The sequence below is a fragment of the Ochotona princeps genome, chromosome 33 (assembly GCF_030435755.1).
Source record: "Ochotona princeps isolate mOchPri1 chromosome 33, mOchPri1.hap1, whole genome shotgun sequence".
Lineage (NCBI taxonomy): Eukaryota > Metazoa > Chordata > Mammalia > Lagomorpha > Ochotonidae > Ochotona > Ochotona princeps.
In genome coordinates this window covers 3886240-3899908 of record NC_080864.1, presented here as the reverse complement: position 1 = coordinate 3899908, position 13669 = coordinate 3886240, and the positions used below count along the sequence as shown (strand labels likewise).

Sequence of the window (13669 nt, the reverse complement as noted above, 5' to 3'; positions counted from 1 at the left end):
GGAAGCTCAGCCTTTTTTTTTTTTTTAAGATTTTTTTTTTTTTTTATTACAAACTCAGCTATACAGAGAGGAGGAGAGACAGAGAGGAAGATCTTCCCTCTGATGATTCACTCCCCAAGTGAGCACAACGGCCAGAGCTGTGCCGATCCGAAGCCAGGAACCTGGAACCTCTTCCAGGTTTCCCACACGGGTGCAGGGTCCCTAGGCTTTGGGCCGTCCTCCACTGCTTTCCCAGGCCACAAGCAGGGAGCTGGATGGGAAGTGGAGCTGCTGGGATTAGAACCGGCGCCCATACGGGATCCCGGGGCATTCAAGGCGAGGACTTTAGCCGCTAGGCCATGCCACTGGGCCAGTTCAGCCTTTCCTCTGGTTCAGGCCTGGCCTGGGCGGGGCAGGTGTGTGGAGCCAGTGCGGGGCAGGGAGGGGCACCAGAACTTGACAGAGAGGGACCCAGAGCCGAGTGGGGACAGGTTCTTCCTTAATGGGCTGCCTTTTAGGAATCTGTCTTCCAGGGATCCTGCTCGGCCCTGGAACATCCACACCTGTTCCAGGTGCACCTTGCAGGTTAGGCCAGGCTGTGAGTCTGAGGGCTCTTCCTGGTGAGCGGAATTGCCACTGGCTGCTTCTGTGTTTACAGTAAAAGTCTGTGTGCATACAGTGGCCAGAGGGGTGTAGGAAAGAGAAGAGTTGGGGGATGTCCCTGGGATCCCAGAATCCCCAGTCTCTGGGACGGCCAGACACAAGTGTGGGACGGGTACTAGGTAGCTACTTTTTTTTCTTTTTTTAATTGGAAAGGCAGATTTATAGAGAGAAGGAGCTACAGAGAGAAAGATCTCCCATCTGCTGGTTTAATCCCCAAGTGGCCACAATGGCTGGAGCTGAGCAGATCTGAAGCCCGAAGCTTCTTCCAGGTCTCCCACGTGGGTGCAGGGTCCCAAGGCTTTGGGCCATCCTCCACTGCTTTCCCAGGCCACAGGCAGGAAGCTGGATGGGAAGTGGAGCAGCTGGGACGTGACCTGGCACCCACATGGGCTGCTGCTGCGACAGTGTCTTAACCCATTACGTTATATGTCTGACTTTTTACAAATCTCTTTGAAGCTATTTTGATGGTGGTGGTCTTCTTTTAAAGTTGCAGGGCACAGGTGTGGGTGCCTGGCACCGAGAGAGGATCTGCATAGTCAGAATGTAAGCAGATTCACTTCCTGATGCTCTAGCCAGATATTAAAGGCAACCCTGCATGTCGGAAGACACGGAGTTCATGGTACAAGATGTGGGACCAGGCAGGATGCAGGACCCCCGACCTTCCCTGCAGCTTTCCCCACCATCCCAGCCTGCACCTGACAGTTCAACCAAGATGCTCCCCACATGGACCACGACCTGTGAAGCCAAAGATGAAGGCCATTTCCGCAGCTTCTTCGACTTACCCTGGGCATGTGGTTTACCTGCATCCCGTGTGGGCACTTGGTCATATACACCCATGCTGGAGTCCAGCTCTGCTCCTCGCTCAGCTCCCTGCTGCTGCGCACCCCAAGAGGCAGCAGGTGTGGCCCAAAGGCCTAGGAACCTGCACCCCAAGCAGAGTTCCTGGCTCGCGCCTGGCCCAGTCCTGGCTCCTGCAGGCATTTGGGGAATGAACCAGCCGATGGAAGATTCTTTGTTACTCTCTGTTTCAAGAAATTAAATCTTTTTTTTTTTTTTTTTTTAATAAGGAAAGGGAGAATGGAGAATGACCCAAGGGAGAAACAGGGAGCAGCCAGCCCCACCCCCTCCTCTACTTAGGCCTTTTGGTCTCTGGACCTGACGGTTGGCGGAATCTGGGGTCTGTGAGTCTCACCAAAGGCCGAGGGTAGCAGGGGAGACATGCAGGGAGCTCCATGATCACACCTCAAGGGACTGTGTCTCTGTCTTCGCAGGTGGAGCTGGGCAGATACCCATGCCCCAACTCTGGGGGCACTAGGAGAGCCCCCTTTGCCACCATGCCCCAGAGAAAGCCTTAGCTGTGACCCTTGGACCCGGCGGCTGGCCATAAAGCAATCAGCAGGGTGAGGAGGGGTGGGGACAAGCCACAGCAGTGGCTCACACAGTGACTCCCTCCCCAGATGCCCATGGTGGCTAGGACCAGGCCAGAGCCCCATCCAGCTCTCTTCCCACGTGAGCTCTCACTGCTGCTGAATATCTGGGTGTCAGCAGCAAGGGGGTGAGGATCCAGGACCTGGGACACCCCCAGGCCCTCTCCCAGGGAACTCACGCGTCTCATCCACCAGGCGAATGCTCACCCTGTATGTGCTCCCCGCATGTACCCCTGTGAATACGTGACAAAGGACCGATGGGGCATGGACTATCCCGTATCTACCCAGCTGTGTCCCCAGTGCCTGGCTCCCAGCAGGTACTTGATAACCAACAGCCTTGAGAAGAAAGGAAGGAATGGACATAAGGCAATGAGTGATCGAGGGCCCAGTGGCCCAAAGAGCTGAGTCCCTGGGATACCCCCTCCCCCAGAGAGGCACGGCACGGCCAGCCTAGGAACAGCCCCACTGCGGAGGAGAGGGGTTGGCAGGGGGAGGCGGGCAGACTCAAATCCTAATCAGTTGGCGTCACCCTAGGGCCAGATCAGAGTCCTCCTTGGGGCCTCGCAGCCACCCCTGCCCGGCCACACCCGTGTCATAAGGGTCTTACTCATCGCCTGGCAGAGCCCCAAGGGAGGGTCCCAGAGGAGGAAGGGGCCAGCAGGGCGGTGGGGGGGAGATGGGGGAGAGACCCCGCCCCTCCTCACTTCCTCCCAGAAGTGGCCGGAAAGGAAAGAAAGGTGGTCCGGCTGGGGGCGGGCCCGTACAGCTGGGGCTGGGGATCTGGGAGTTGTCCCTGCATGCCTGAGGCTGAGTCATACCCCGTGCGCTTGTCCCCTCTCCTGTGTGCCTGGGGGACTGTGCTTCGACGACCAGGCCTGTGGGAAATGACGGGCAGTGTCCTGGGAAGGCGGTGACGTGTCCGGGGCACATGCCACCACGCCAGTTAGTGGTTGCAGGCACAGTCCCCGGAACCTCTGTCCCTGTCGCATGAATGTTGTGATTTCTTAGTGCTTCCTGGCCACTGACACAGGCAGTACCTTGTCCCTACATATGCAAGAGGGAAACTGAGGCTGGGAATTCACGTCCCACAGTCCCGTGGTCCAGGAGACATGGCTGGGACTTGAGCCTAGGCCTGTTGTAACTTCTACCCAATAGGTGTATCCGGGTAGCTCTGCTGGCTCAATTTTTTTTTTTAATTTTCATTGTATTGGGAGGCAGAGAGACAAAGATCTTCCAACCACTGGTTTACTCCCCACAAATAAATCCCATAGCCAAGGCTGGGGCTAGCCAGGAGCCAGGAGCTTTATGCAGGTCTCCCACGCGGGTGCCAGGCCCCCCAGACTTTGGGCCGTCCTCCACTGCTTTCCCAGGACACAGGCAGGAAGCTGGATGGGAAGTAGAGCAGCTGGTATATGAAGCAGTGCCTCTGTGGGAGGCTGGCGCACACAAGGCGAGGACTATAGCAACTATGCTATTGTGCTGGGCCCATTTTTAAATTTTATTTTATTTTATTTTTTTTTTTTTTAAGATTTATTCATTTTATTACAGCCAGATATACAGAGACGAGGAGAGACAGAGAGGAAGATCTTCCGTCCGATGACTCACTCCCCAAGTGAGCCGCAACGGGCCGATGCGCGCCGATCTGAAGCCGGGAACCCGGAACCTCCTCCGGGTCTCCCACGCGGGTGCAGTGTCCCAAGGCATTGGGCCGTCCTCGACTGCTTTCCCAGGCCACAAGCAGGGAGCTGGATGGGAAGTGGAGCTGCCGGGATTAGAACCGGCGCCCATATGGGATCCCGGGGCTTTCAAGGCAAGGACTTTAGCCGCTAGGCCACGCCGCCGGGGGCCATTTTTTAAATTTTATTTGAGATGATGTTTACATAGTTGAGAAGGATGCATGCCCACGTGAACCATGGGTTAGGGCAACAAGGGTCGAGGATTAGGTAAAACTGGATGAGACAAAAAAGACAAAACGGGGCCCAGCGGCATGGTCTAGCGGCTAAAGTCCTTGCCTTGAACGTCCCAGGATCCCATATGGGTGCTGGTTCTAATCCCGGCAGCTCCACTTCCCATCCAGCTCCCTGCTTGTGGCCTGGGAAAGCAGTCGAGGACAGCCCAAAGCCTAGGGACCCTGCACCCGTGTAGGAGACCCGGAAGAGGTTCCTGGTTCCCAGCTTTGGATCGGCACTCACTTGGCCGTTACGCTCACTTGGGGAGTGAATCATCGGACGGAAGATCTTCCTCTCTGTCTCTCCTCCTCTCTGTATATTTGACTTTGCAATAAAATAAATAAATCTTTTGTAAAAAAGAAATTCTTTTTTTAAAAAAATAGGTAAAATTTTTTTTAAAGATTTATTTATTTGGCTTTGGGCTGTCCTCGACTGCTTTCCCAGGCCACAAGCAGGGAGCAGGATGGGAAGTGGAGCTGCCGGGATTAGAACCAGCACCCATATGGGATCCTGGGACGTGCAAGGCAAGGACTTTAGCCGCTAGGCCACGCTGCCAGGCTTAAAAATAAGTAAATCTTAGAAAGAAGAAGATGGCCCAAGTGTTTGGGGCTGCACCCGTATGGGAGACCCGGAGGATATTCCTGGCTCCTGGCTTCGGATTGGCACAGCACCAGCAGTTGTAGTCACTTGAGCAGTGAATCATCGGACAGAAGATCTTCCTCTCTCTCTCTCTCTGCTCCTCTACATATCTGAATTTGCAATAAAAACAAATAAATCTTTTTTAAAAATCCAAATTCAACAACAAGTACAAAAGCCAAATAAGTTGGGTCTTGAGGAAGATGTGACAGAAACTGTTGGGTCAGTTTAAAAACACCAGATGCTATTGGTCATGTCCACAGAAGCGGCGTGTTCAGCAAGGGCAGCCAGGCAGGCATGAACAGCAAGTGCAATGATTCTGTGATCGGGAACACGCTGGGCTCTGTGAAGGTGTAGTAGTTAAATGAACAGTGGTGAAAGATTCTAGAAAGATCACGGATTCCTCCGGGCTGGACTTGGAGCTGGGTGTGCACTTGTCTCAAAGGATGTGCACAAGGTGACCAGCTCATCCTGGGATGGGATCCCTCGTGCCAGGAGTGGGCAGGGCTCATCCCAAGACCTTGCATATCCAGGGAGACTGCCGTCCTGTGACTGGACAGGACAGGAAACTGGCCCTGCAAATAGGGGAAAGGTCATGGCAATCCTGAGGTGCCCCAGACTGTGTGGCCTTTGCCCCTGGCAGGAGATAACGGTCCCCTCCCCTCCCCCAGCCTGCCTTAGTGTCACAGGCCCTGCCCCCTTGTCCATCTGACCTATCTGCCAATCAGCACCCCAGACTCGCTCTCTGAGCCCTGGCCCTGGGGTGGGCCCCCAGCTGGCAGCAGAGAGTCGAGGAGCGGCCACAGGCCACAGAGCTGGCCTGGCCCGTGAATGGGCATTTAGCTGCTGAGCGAGCAGGTGAGCTTGGCTGGGTTCCTCTGGTGAGCTGGGGAGGCAAAGCCAGGTTGGGGAGCTGGGAGGAGGCCCATTGCACAGACTGAAAAACCGAAGCCAGCTGAGGACAGAGGGGTGCATCCATCCACACCCCAGTCCTAAGGACCTAGGGTACTGGGTATCCTGCCTCCCAGGAGGGTGAAGCTTGGGCTCTGTCGTGTGTCTCCCTGGGTGCTTCTTCAGGCTGCCCAGGGCCTGGGATGGGGAAGGAGCCATTGGGAACAGCCCCGCCCATGCGCAGTAGCAGGTGCAAGGGAACAGGTGGAGGTGGAGGGCCTGAGGATTCTCCCCCCGGCCCTGCTGACCCCTTCCCAGATGGCATCCCCCGGAGGCGGCGGCGCCATTGACAGCCTGGAGGTCCTGGACCTGCTGTTCGACCGACATGATGGCGTCTTGAGGCACGTGGACCTGAGTGGGAGCTGGGGCTGCACCGAGGAGCAGGTCAGCAGCCTGTGTCCAGCTCCCCACGGAGGAGGAGGGGTGGGGGACACGCAAGGCCGCCAGCATTGGAGCCCCACCCTGCCCCCTGCTTCCCGACCCCAGGGACTACCTGGCACAGAGCCCAGCGACTTGCTCAGCTCCATCCTGGGTTCTGGGGACTCAGCGCCCGGCTCTCCACTCTGGTCGCCTGCGGCCAGCGACAGCGGTATCTCTGACGATCTGCCCTCCGACCCCTCTGACACCCCCGCGGGGGGCTACCACCCCGCTGAGCCCCACTCCTATGCACGTGGTGCCCCCTGCCCCGCTGAGTCCTCCGTGACCATCGACCTGGGTGAGTTCTGGTTCCCTACCGTGAGCCCATGTTCTGGATGGCACCACTGAGTCCCAGTGAGGCTGAACAAGGAGCAAAGTTTGAAAAGTACCCGGCGTCTTCCTGTGCTTGACTGTCAGAGCTGGCCAGGGAGCAGGGCCCCATTCCGACTGGAGGGCGCCCCTGGAGCTGGGAACCCGACCTTATCGGAGGTCAGCACGGCAGATCAATAATGATTCACCACTAGTGGGTCCCAGAGCGTCCCATTGGTGGGAGCCCTGAAGTCTCACCCAAGGCCACAGAGGCCTGCAGTCAGCAGCCCTCCCCTAGACTCCGCTGTAACATCCCGTCCCCTGGGTGGACACCTTGGTCGCATCCTGGAGACAGACAGACGTGTCTTTACAGCAGGACGGGGGAACGGAACCATTGGTCTGGGGGATGGGGGTGAACCTGGGCAGCCCGAGGCCTTGATAACCCAGGAATTCCTGGAAGAATCAGCCCTGGGAGGGTGCCTGGAGGAGGCGGGCAGAGGCTGGAAGCCCAAAATCCCTGACCATGCATCTCCATGCCCACCCACCTTCCATGCCAACCAGACATGTGGAACCCGGCGGGCAGCCTCTACACGGAGGTGCAGCTGCAGCTGGCTGGCTCAGTGCCCCGAGGCGAGCTCACCGTGAAAGACCTCCTTCTCTCCGGCAGCTCAGGGGACATGGTGAGCCCCCCAAGCCCACCCTGGGGGTGTGTCGGAGCTGGACGTGGGTGGGGCTGCGGTGATGTGTGAAGTGGTCTCTGGTCCCGTTTCTTAGACTGGAAGACTGAGTGGCCTGGGACGTGATGAAACAATTGGCATCACTATTATTATTATTATTTTGGTCAACAAGCGACTGTTTCGTAAGCACCTGCTGTATGCCAGGTGCATACTGAATGAATGTGTCACCCTGCGTCCCCGGGGAACCTGGCGATTGGTGCTCTCCTGAGAGTGTTGCGAAAGGTTGCCTGGAAGATGGAGGGGCGCAAACACGCAGCTTTGGCCCCAGCCGTGCCTTCCCAGAAGTTTTAAAAAACTCTGCCCCCTAAGGCTTGAGGGCCTCCCACTGTGCACATGAGACCTGTGCCACTGTATACAGGAACCCCAAGCACCCATCGAGCCAAGGGGGTGAGGAAGGGGAGGGCTTAGACTCGGGGTGTGAGTTCCTGTAAGGTCAGATCAAATGCAAGAAGTGGTCAGGTGGTCCTGGGGACCTGGAGGCCTGCCTGGAGGAGGTGGCTTGGTGAGCAGCCTCCAGTTCCTAGCTGCAGCCGATGAAGGGGAGCGTGGGGTTAGAAGGGAGGAGCCACAGAGATGGTCAGGTGGTGCTGGCCAAGTGACCCTGGCAGGGGTGACAAAGTCCAGGTCTGGGGGAGGGACCATGCTGGGGCCCTGGGGACAGTAGAGAGGAGGCAGGAGTATGGGGGTGCAGGTTGCTGCTATCCCCAAGGGGAACCCAGCAGAGACCGCCTCCCCGATCGCTGACCCTTAGCTTTCAGCGTCTTTATTTGTTTAGAAAAATACTTATTAGGGCCAGCGCTGTGGTGTAGCAGGTTAATCCACCCCCTGGCACACCAACATCCCCTAGCAGTGTTAGGTTGAGTCCTGGCTGCTCCACTTCTTATCCAGCTCCCTGTTGATGTGCCTGGGGAAGCAATGGAGACTGTACCAAGTGCTTGGGCCGTGCCACCCACAGGGGAGACCCAGACAGACCCCTGACACCTGGCTTCGGTCTGGCCCAGCCCTGGCTGTCACAACCATTTGGGGAGTCAACCAGCAGATAAGTGAGTTCTATCTCACCCTAAGTCTGCATTTAAATAAAGAAATCTTTTTAAAAATTTTTATTTTTACTGGAAAGGCAGATTTATAGAGAGTAGGAGAGACACAGAGAGAACGATCTTCCATCTACTGGTTCACTCCCCACGTGACCACAGCAGCTGGAGTTGAGCCAGTCCAAAGCCAGGAACCAGGAGCCTCTTCTGGTTCTCCCACGCGGGTGCTGGGCCCCAAGGCTTTGGGCCGTCCTCCACTGCTTTCCCAGGCCACAAACAGGAAGCTGGATGGGAAGCAGGGCTGCCGGGACATGAACTAGGGCCCATATGGGATCCCAGAGTCTGCAAGGTGAGGACTTTAGCCACTAGGCTACCGTGCCATACCCAATCTTGTTAATTTATTTATCTTTATTTGAAAGGCAAATTTACAGAGAGAAGGAGAGACAGAGAAAAGATCCTCCATCTACTGGTTCACTCCCCAAGTGGCCGCAACACACAGCCAGAGCAGAGCCAATCTGAAGCCTGAGCCTCCTCCAGGTCTCCTATGTGGGTGCAGGGTCCCAAGGATTTGGGCTGTCCTCTATTGCTAAGCCTAGGTGCTCAGGACACCGCCACCCAGGTTTCTTAACTTCTGTTGCTCCCTGGCAGCTGGCTGTCTGTGCCTTGCTCCCTGCTCATCACCCATCCTCACCCTGGTCTGTCTCAGCAGCAGCACCCCTTGGCTATCCCCCACCTGCCGCGACCCGGCCCTGGTCACTCTCAGGAGCTCGTGCTGACCGAGGACGAAAAGAAGCTGCTGGCCAAGGAAGGCGTGACGCTGCCCTCACAGCTGCCCCTCACCAAGGTGGGCCAGGACTCTGCCGCACGGCTCCCCTTACTCCTGCAGCCCCCTGCCCACGCGGCCCCAGGATTCTGGCCCCCAGATGCCCCAGAGCCACGACCACCCACCATGGAAGCCTGGGCTGCGGCTCGTCTCTAGGGGGCTTCCCGCACCCCCCAGGAAGGGACATCCAGCATGTCGAGTGGTGGGAGTGTGGGCACACCCAGGGCCTTTCTCTGTGACCAGCCTGCCCCACCAAGCACCTGGCCAGCAATCGAGTGGGGGGTCCTGGGGCTCGCTGTCGGCAGGGGTCAGTACCTGCACCTGCAGGCTGGCTGCTGGCTGTTCCCGCAGTTGGCCACCAGGTGGTGGCAGCGCCATGGCCGCTGGTCAGGGGTCCTGGGGTAGGAGGAGCTGGCCAGGAGGAGGAAAGAGGGAGGAGGATGCATAGGACCATGGCCAGGGGGCGTGCGGGCTGTTCAGCTGCTCCCCCATCCCGCGCCCCGCAGTACGAGGAGCGGGTGCTGAAGAAAATCCGCCGTAAAATCCGCAACAAGCAGTCAGCCCAGGAGAGCAGGAAAAAGAAGAAGGAATACATCGATGGTCTGGAAACCCGGTAGGTGGGAGCTGACGTCAGGATGGTGTGAGTGGCCTGGCTCGCAGCGGGCAGCAGACAGAGGGACGTCCACTCTTTTTTTTTTTTTAAGATTTATTTATTTTATTACAAAGTCAGATACACAGAGAGGAGGACAGAGAGGAAGATCTTCCGTCTGATGTTCACTCCCCAAGTGAGCGCAACAGCCGGTGCTATGCCGATCCGAAGCCGGGAACCAGGAACCTCTTCAGGGTCTCCCACATGGGTGCAGGGTCCCAAAGCATTGGGTCGTCCTCGACTGCTTTCCCAGGCCACAAGCAGGGAGCTGGATGGGAAGTGGAGTTCCTGGGATTAGAACTGGCGTTCATATGGGATTCCAGGGCGTTCAAGGCCAGGACTTTAGCCGCTAGGCCACTGCACCGGGCCCGCCCAGGAAAACATTTTGATCGCCCACCAACCCGCTGTCATTGGCCAAGCACCCATCTGCTATTATCTTGTTTATTTGAAAGGCGGAGACAGGATTCTGTCTGCTGGGTCACACCCCCGCAGTGACTGCCATGGCTAGTGCTGCGCCAGTCCCTGGGGCCAGGAGCCCCAGCTGGGTCCTCCAAATGGGGGCAGGGGCCTGCCTTTCCTCTGGGGCATCTCACCCAGGAGCTGGGTTGGAAGCAGAGCAGTCCACCTCGGAACTGGTGCTGTGATGTGGGATGCCGGCTGGCATCGCTGTGTCAGCAAAACGCGCCACGCCACAGCGCCTGCCTCCAAGTGTAGAGTGTGGCCGAGTGTCTCTGGTCTGTGTCACTTAGGGACCTCCCGGGCGGTAGGGTGTCAAAGTTTATTCTGCTTTAAAATAAATAAGATAGATAGATAGATACATTTACTTGAGAGGCAGAGAGAGAGAGCTTCCATTCATGGGGTCACTCACCCAAGTTCTCACCGTGGCCAGAGCCAAGCTTGGAACCTGGGACTCAGACAGGCTCTTGGGCTCAGCAAGCAGTGTGACTTCGGTCAGCTGAACCGTCATTGGGTGGGAACTGCAGCCCAAGCCAAGGACTGAACCCAGGCCCTGGACATCTCAGCCGCTGGACTGCCTGCCCACACTCATTTTATTTATTTATTTTTTAAAGATTTATTCATTTTATTACAGCCAGATATACACAGAGGAGGAGAGACAGAGAGGAATATCTTCCGTCCGATGATTCACTCCCCAAGTGAGCCGCAATGGGCCGATGCGCACCGATCTGAAGCTGGGAACCTGGAACCTCCTCCGGGTCTCCCACGGGGTTGCAGGGTCCCTAGGCTTTGGGCCGTCCTCCACTGCTTTCCCAGGCCACAAGCAGGGAGCTGGATGGGAAGTGGAGCTGCTGGGGCTAGAACCGGCGCCCATATGGGATCCTGGAGCTTTCAAGGCGAGGACTTTAGCCGCTAGGCCACGCTGCCGGGCCCCCACACTCATTTTAAACATAGTGTTTGGCTCACCAGCCTGCATGTAAAGGCTGTGATTATGCCTCTTGATGTAGCTTTAGCTGCATTCCCTCCCCACCCCACTCTTCTGTCCCAGGTGGCCCTCTCTGGTCTGGCTTTGGGTGAGGACAGGCTTGTCTTGGGGTGACCCTGTGTGTGCTCCCCCTTCCCCCTGCCACAGGATGTCAGCTTGCGCCGCTCAGAACCAGGAACTGCAGAGGAAGGTCCTGCACCTTGAAAAGCAGAACCTGTGAGTCAGAGCTCAGCTGGGGCAAAGGGCAGGGGAGGGACAAGGGGCAGCGAGGACAGGGGAATGGGGTGGCAGCGAGGATTGGAATGTGGCCTCAGGAAGGCCGAGGGATTGGAAACTAGGGGTGTCAGAGAACCCTATGGGGGGCAGTGCTGGAGAGAGAGACAGGGCCTGGTTAAGACCCAGAGGAACCACCTGGGGCAGTGGTCCCTTCAGCTCAGCCAGCATGGCCCGTGCCAAGGTCCTGGGGCAGGTGGGAGGTAGGCAAATCGGAGCAAACAATAAAGCAACCAGTGTGGCTGGAGCAGAGAGATCGAGGGAGTGAGGTGCAGGGAGGGCGGCGTGCAACCACAGAGTGGCTTGGGCCTGGGTTCAGAGAACACTCTTGGAGGCCCCGGATAGGCGAGCGGAGAGGGGATGGAGAGAAGTGAGCTTGGGGTAAGGAGCGTGGCGAGAGGCAGGACTGAGGAAGGCTGGCAGGCGCTCAGCGCGGCCTCTCCGCCCCTTCCAGGTCCCTCCTGGAACAACTGAAGAAGCTACAGGCCACCTTGGTGCAGTCCACCAGCAAGTCGGCCCAGACGGGCACCTGCATCGCGGTGAGGCCACTGGGAGAAGGGGCGGGCCTCGGTTCCCCTCCCGTGAGTTGAGCATGCCAGGGGGAGGAGCGGATGGTGACCCCACCCCTTGTCCCCCAGGTGCTGCTGCTGTCCTTTGCCCTCATCATCCTGCCCTCCTTCAGCCCCTTCGCCAACCCCAGCAAAGCCGAGAGCCCCGGAGACTTTGCGCCTGTGCGAGGTGGGTGGGAGTCGTCCTGTCCCAGGGAAGGAAAGTCAGGCCCCCCCACCTCTCCCTGAGGCACCTCCTGACCCCGCCCCCACTGCAGTCTTTTCTAGAACTTTGCACAATGAGGCTGCATCCCGCGTGGCCCCCGACATTGCACCGGGGGTTTCCGAGGCCACGGGACCCCCTCACGAGGCTAGTGCACCCCAGCAAGGGTCTCCAGGCAACCCCAGGCTAGACTGGGACTTCCAGAGCGTGAAGGCGCTGGGCAGCTCCACGGGGCCGCTGGACAACGCTACCTTGGTCCTGGGGGCCTCGCGGGAAGAGCTGGGTCGGGCCACCCTGCTGGAGTGGGCGGCCCCCGAGCCTGTGCACAGCTCGGGCCGCGCAGGGCTGGAGGCAGCTGGGGGAGAGCTCTGAGCACTGCGCACCCAGGAAGTGCAGGACGGACTGGACGGAGCGCCAGGGTGCACCTGCGCCTGCGGGGGGCTGACACGGGGTGGGGTAGGGGACACAGTGGAGACCCCAGCAGTGCTCCTACCCACCCTGCTCCATCCTCCCTGGTACTTCCTTCTGGAGGCGCAAGCGGCAGGGACCCCTGTCCCAAGTGCTGGACTTCGGTGCCCCCAGGGCGCACCCATACCCCCTTTTCTAAGATGCCTTGATCCTTAATTAAAAATTTTTTTTTTTTTTGCCACATGACAGCTGGCGTGGGGGGTCACAGCGGCGACTGGGATGCCCAGGGGGCATCTAGTGTGCATGCCATGGGCAGCGTCAGCACCTTGGAGAGTGGCCCCGGGCTGTGTGCACCTGCTGGGGGAGGGGCATCTGGGGTCTTCCAAGGAAACCTCCCAATGGGGTGGGGCTCAGGCTGATGGTGAAGATGCCTGTATCCCACATCGCAGCGCCCGAGGTTCCAATCCCAGCTCTGGCAGCTGCATACCATGCTGGGAGGTTGCAGGGACAGTAAGAATGGCCCCTCGTGGGCCTGGCGCGATAGCTTAGTGGCTAAAGTTCTCGCCTTGAACGTGCCAGGATCCCATAGGGCACCGGTTTTAGTCCCGGTGGCCCTGCTTCCCATCCAGCTCCCTGCCTGAGATCTGGAAAAGCAATGGAGGACGGCCCAAAGCCTTGGGACCCTGTTCCCACGTGGGAGACCTGGACGAGCTCCTGGCTCCTGGCTTCGAATCGGCTCAGCACTAGCCATTGCAGCCACTTGGGGAGTGAACCATCAGAGGGAAGATCTTGCTCTCTGTATATCTGCCTTTCCAATAGAATCTTAAAAAAAAAAAAAAAAAGAATGGCTGCTTGCAGGAGACCTGGGCTGTCACAGCTGCCTGCAGGGAAGAGGGTGGGATGAGGCGGTGGTCCGGGATTCAGGCTCCTGCCATGGGGCCACACCCAGGTGTGACCTGGCTCAGGGACTGGGGCAGGTCCAGCTCCAGGCCAGGGGCCTACAGCCTCTCGGGGGACGGCAGACATCAGAGACCCACATGACAGCATGGAACCCGGACTGGGTGGCACACCTCACAGCCCCCCAGCCCCGGCTCCTGAGGACCAGGGCCCCAATCAAGAAGATGGGTGAAGATGCCTGTATCCCACATCACAGCGCCCCAGGTTCCAATCCCAGCTGGCACCAATCAAGAAGGGTCTAAGCCCAG

General features: G+C 58.1%; 2 protein-coding genes across 2 annotated transcripts in view; one reads left to right on the top strand and one right to left on the bottom strand.

Moving 5' to 3' along the window:
- The window catches only part of MAP2K2 (mitogen-activated protein kinase kinase 2), a 57793-nt gene that overhangs the window by 16624 nt on the left and 27500 nt on the right, over positions 1–13669 (bottom strand). The window lies entirely within an intron of this gene.
- CREB3L3 (cAMP responsive element binding protein 3 like 3) lies at positions 4952–12480 on the top strand. Its single transcript, XM_058657634.1, has 10 exons — positions 4952–5005; positions 5864–5989; positions 6092–6320; positions 6893–7011; positions 8806–8943; positions 9429–9535; positions 11160–11228; positions 11740–11824; positions 11924–12023; positions 12112–12480. Exons 1-10 carry the CDS (start codon positions 4952–4954, stop codon positions 12426–12428), a joined length of 1344 nt encoding a protein of 447 aa, XP_058513617.1. The 3' UTR covers positions 12429–12480.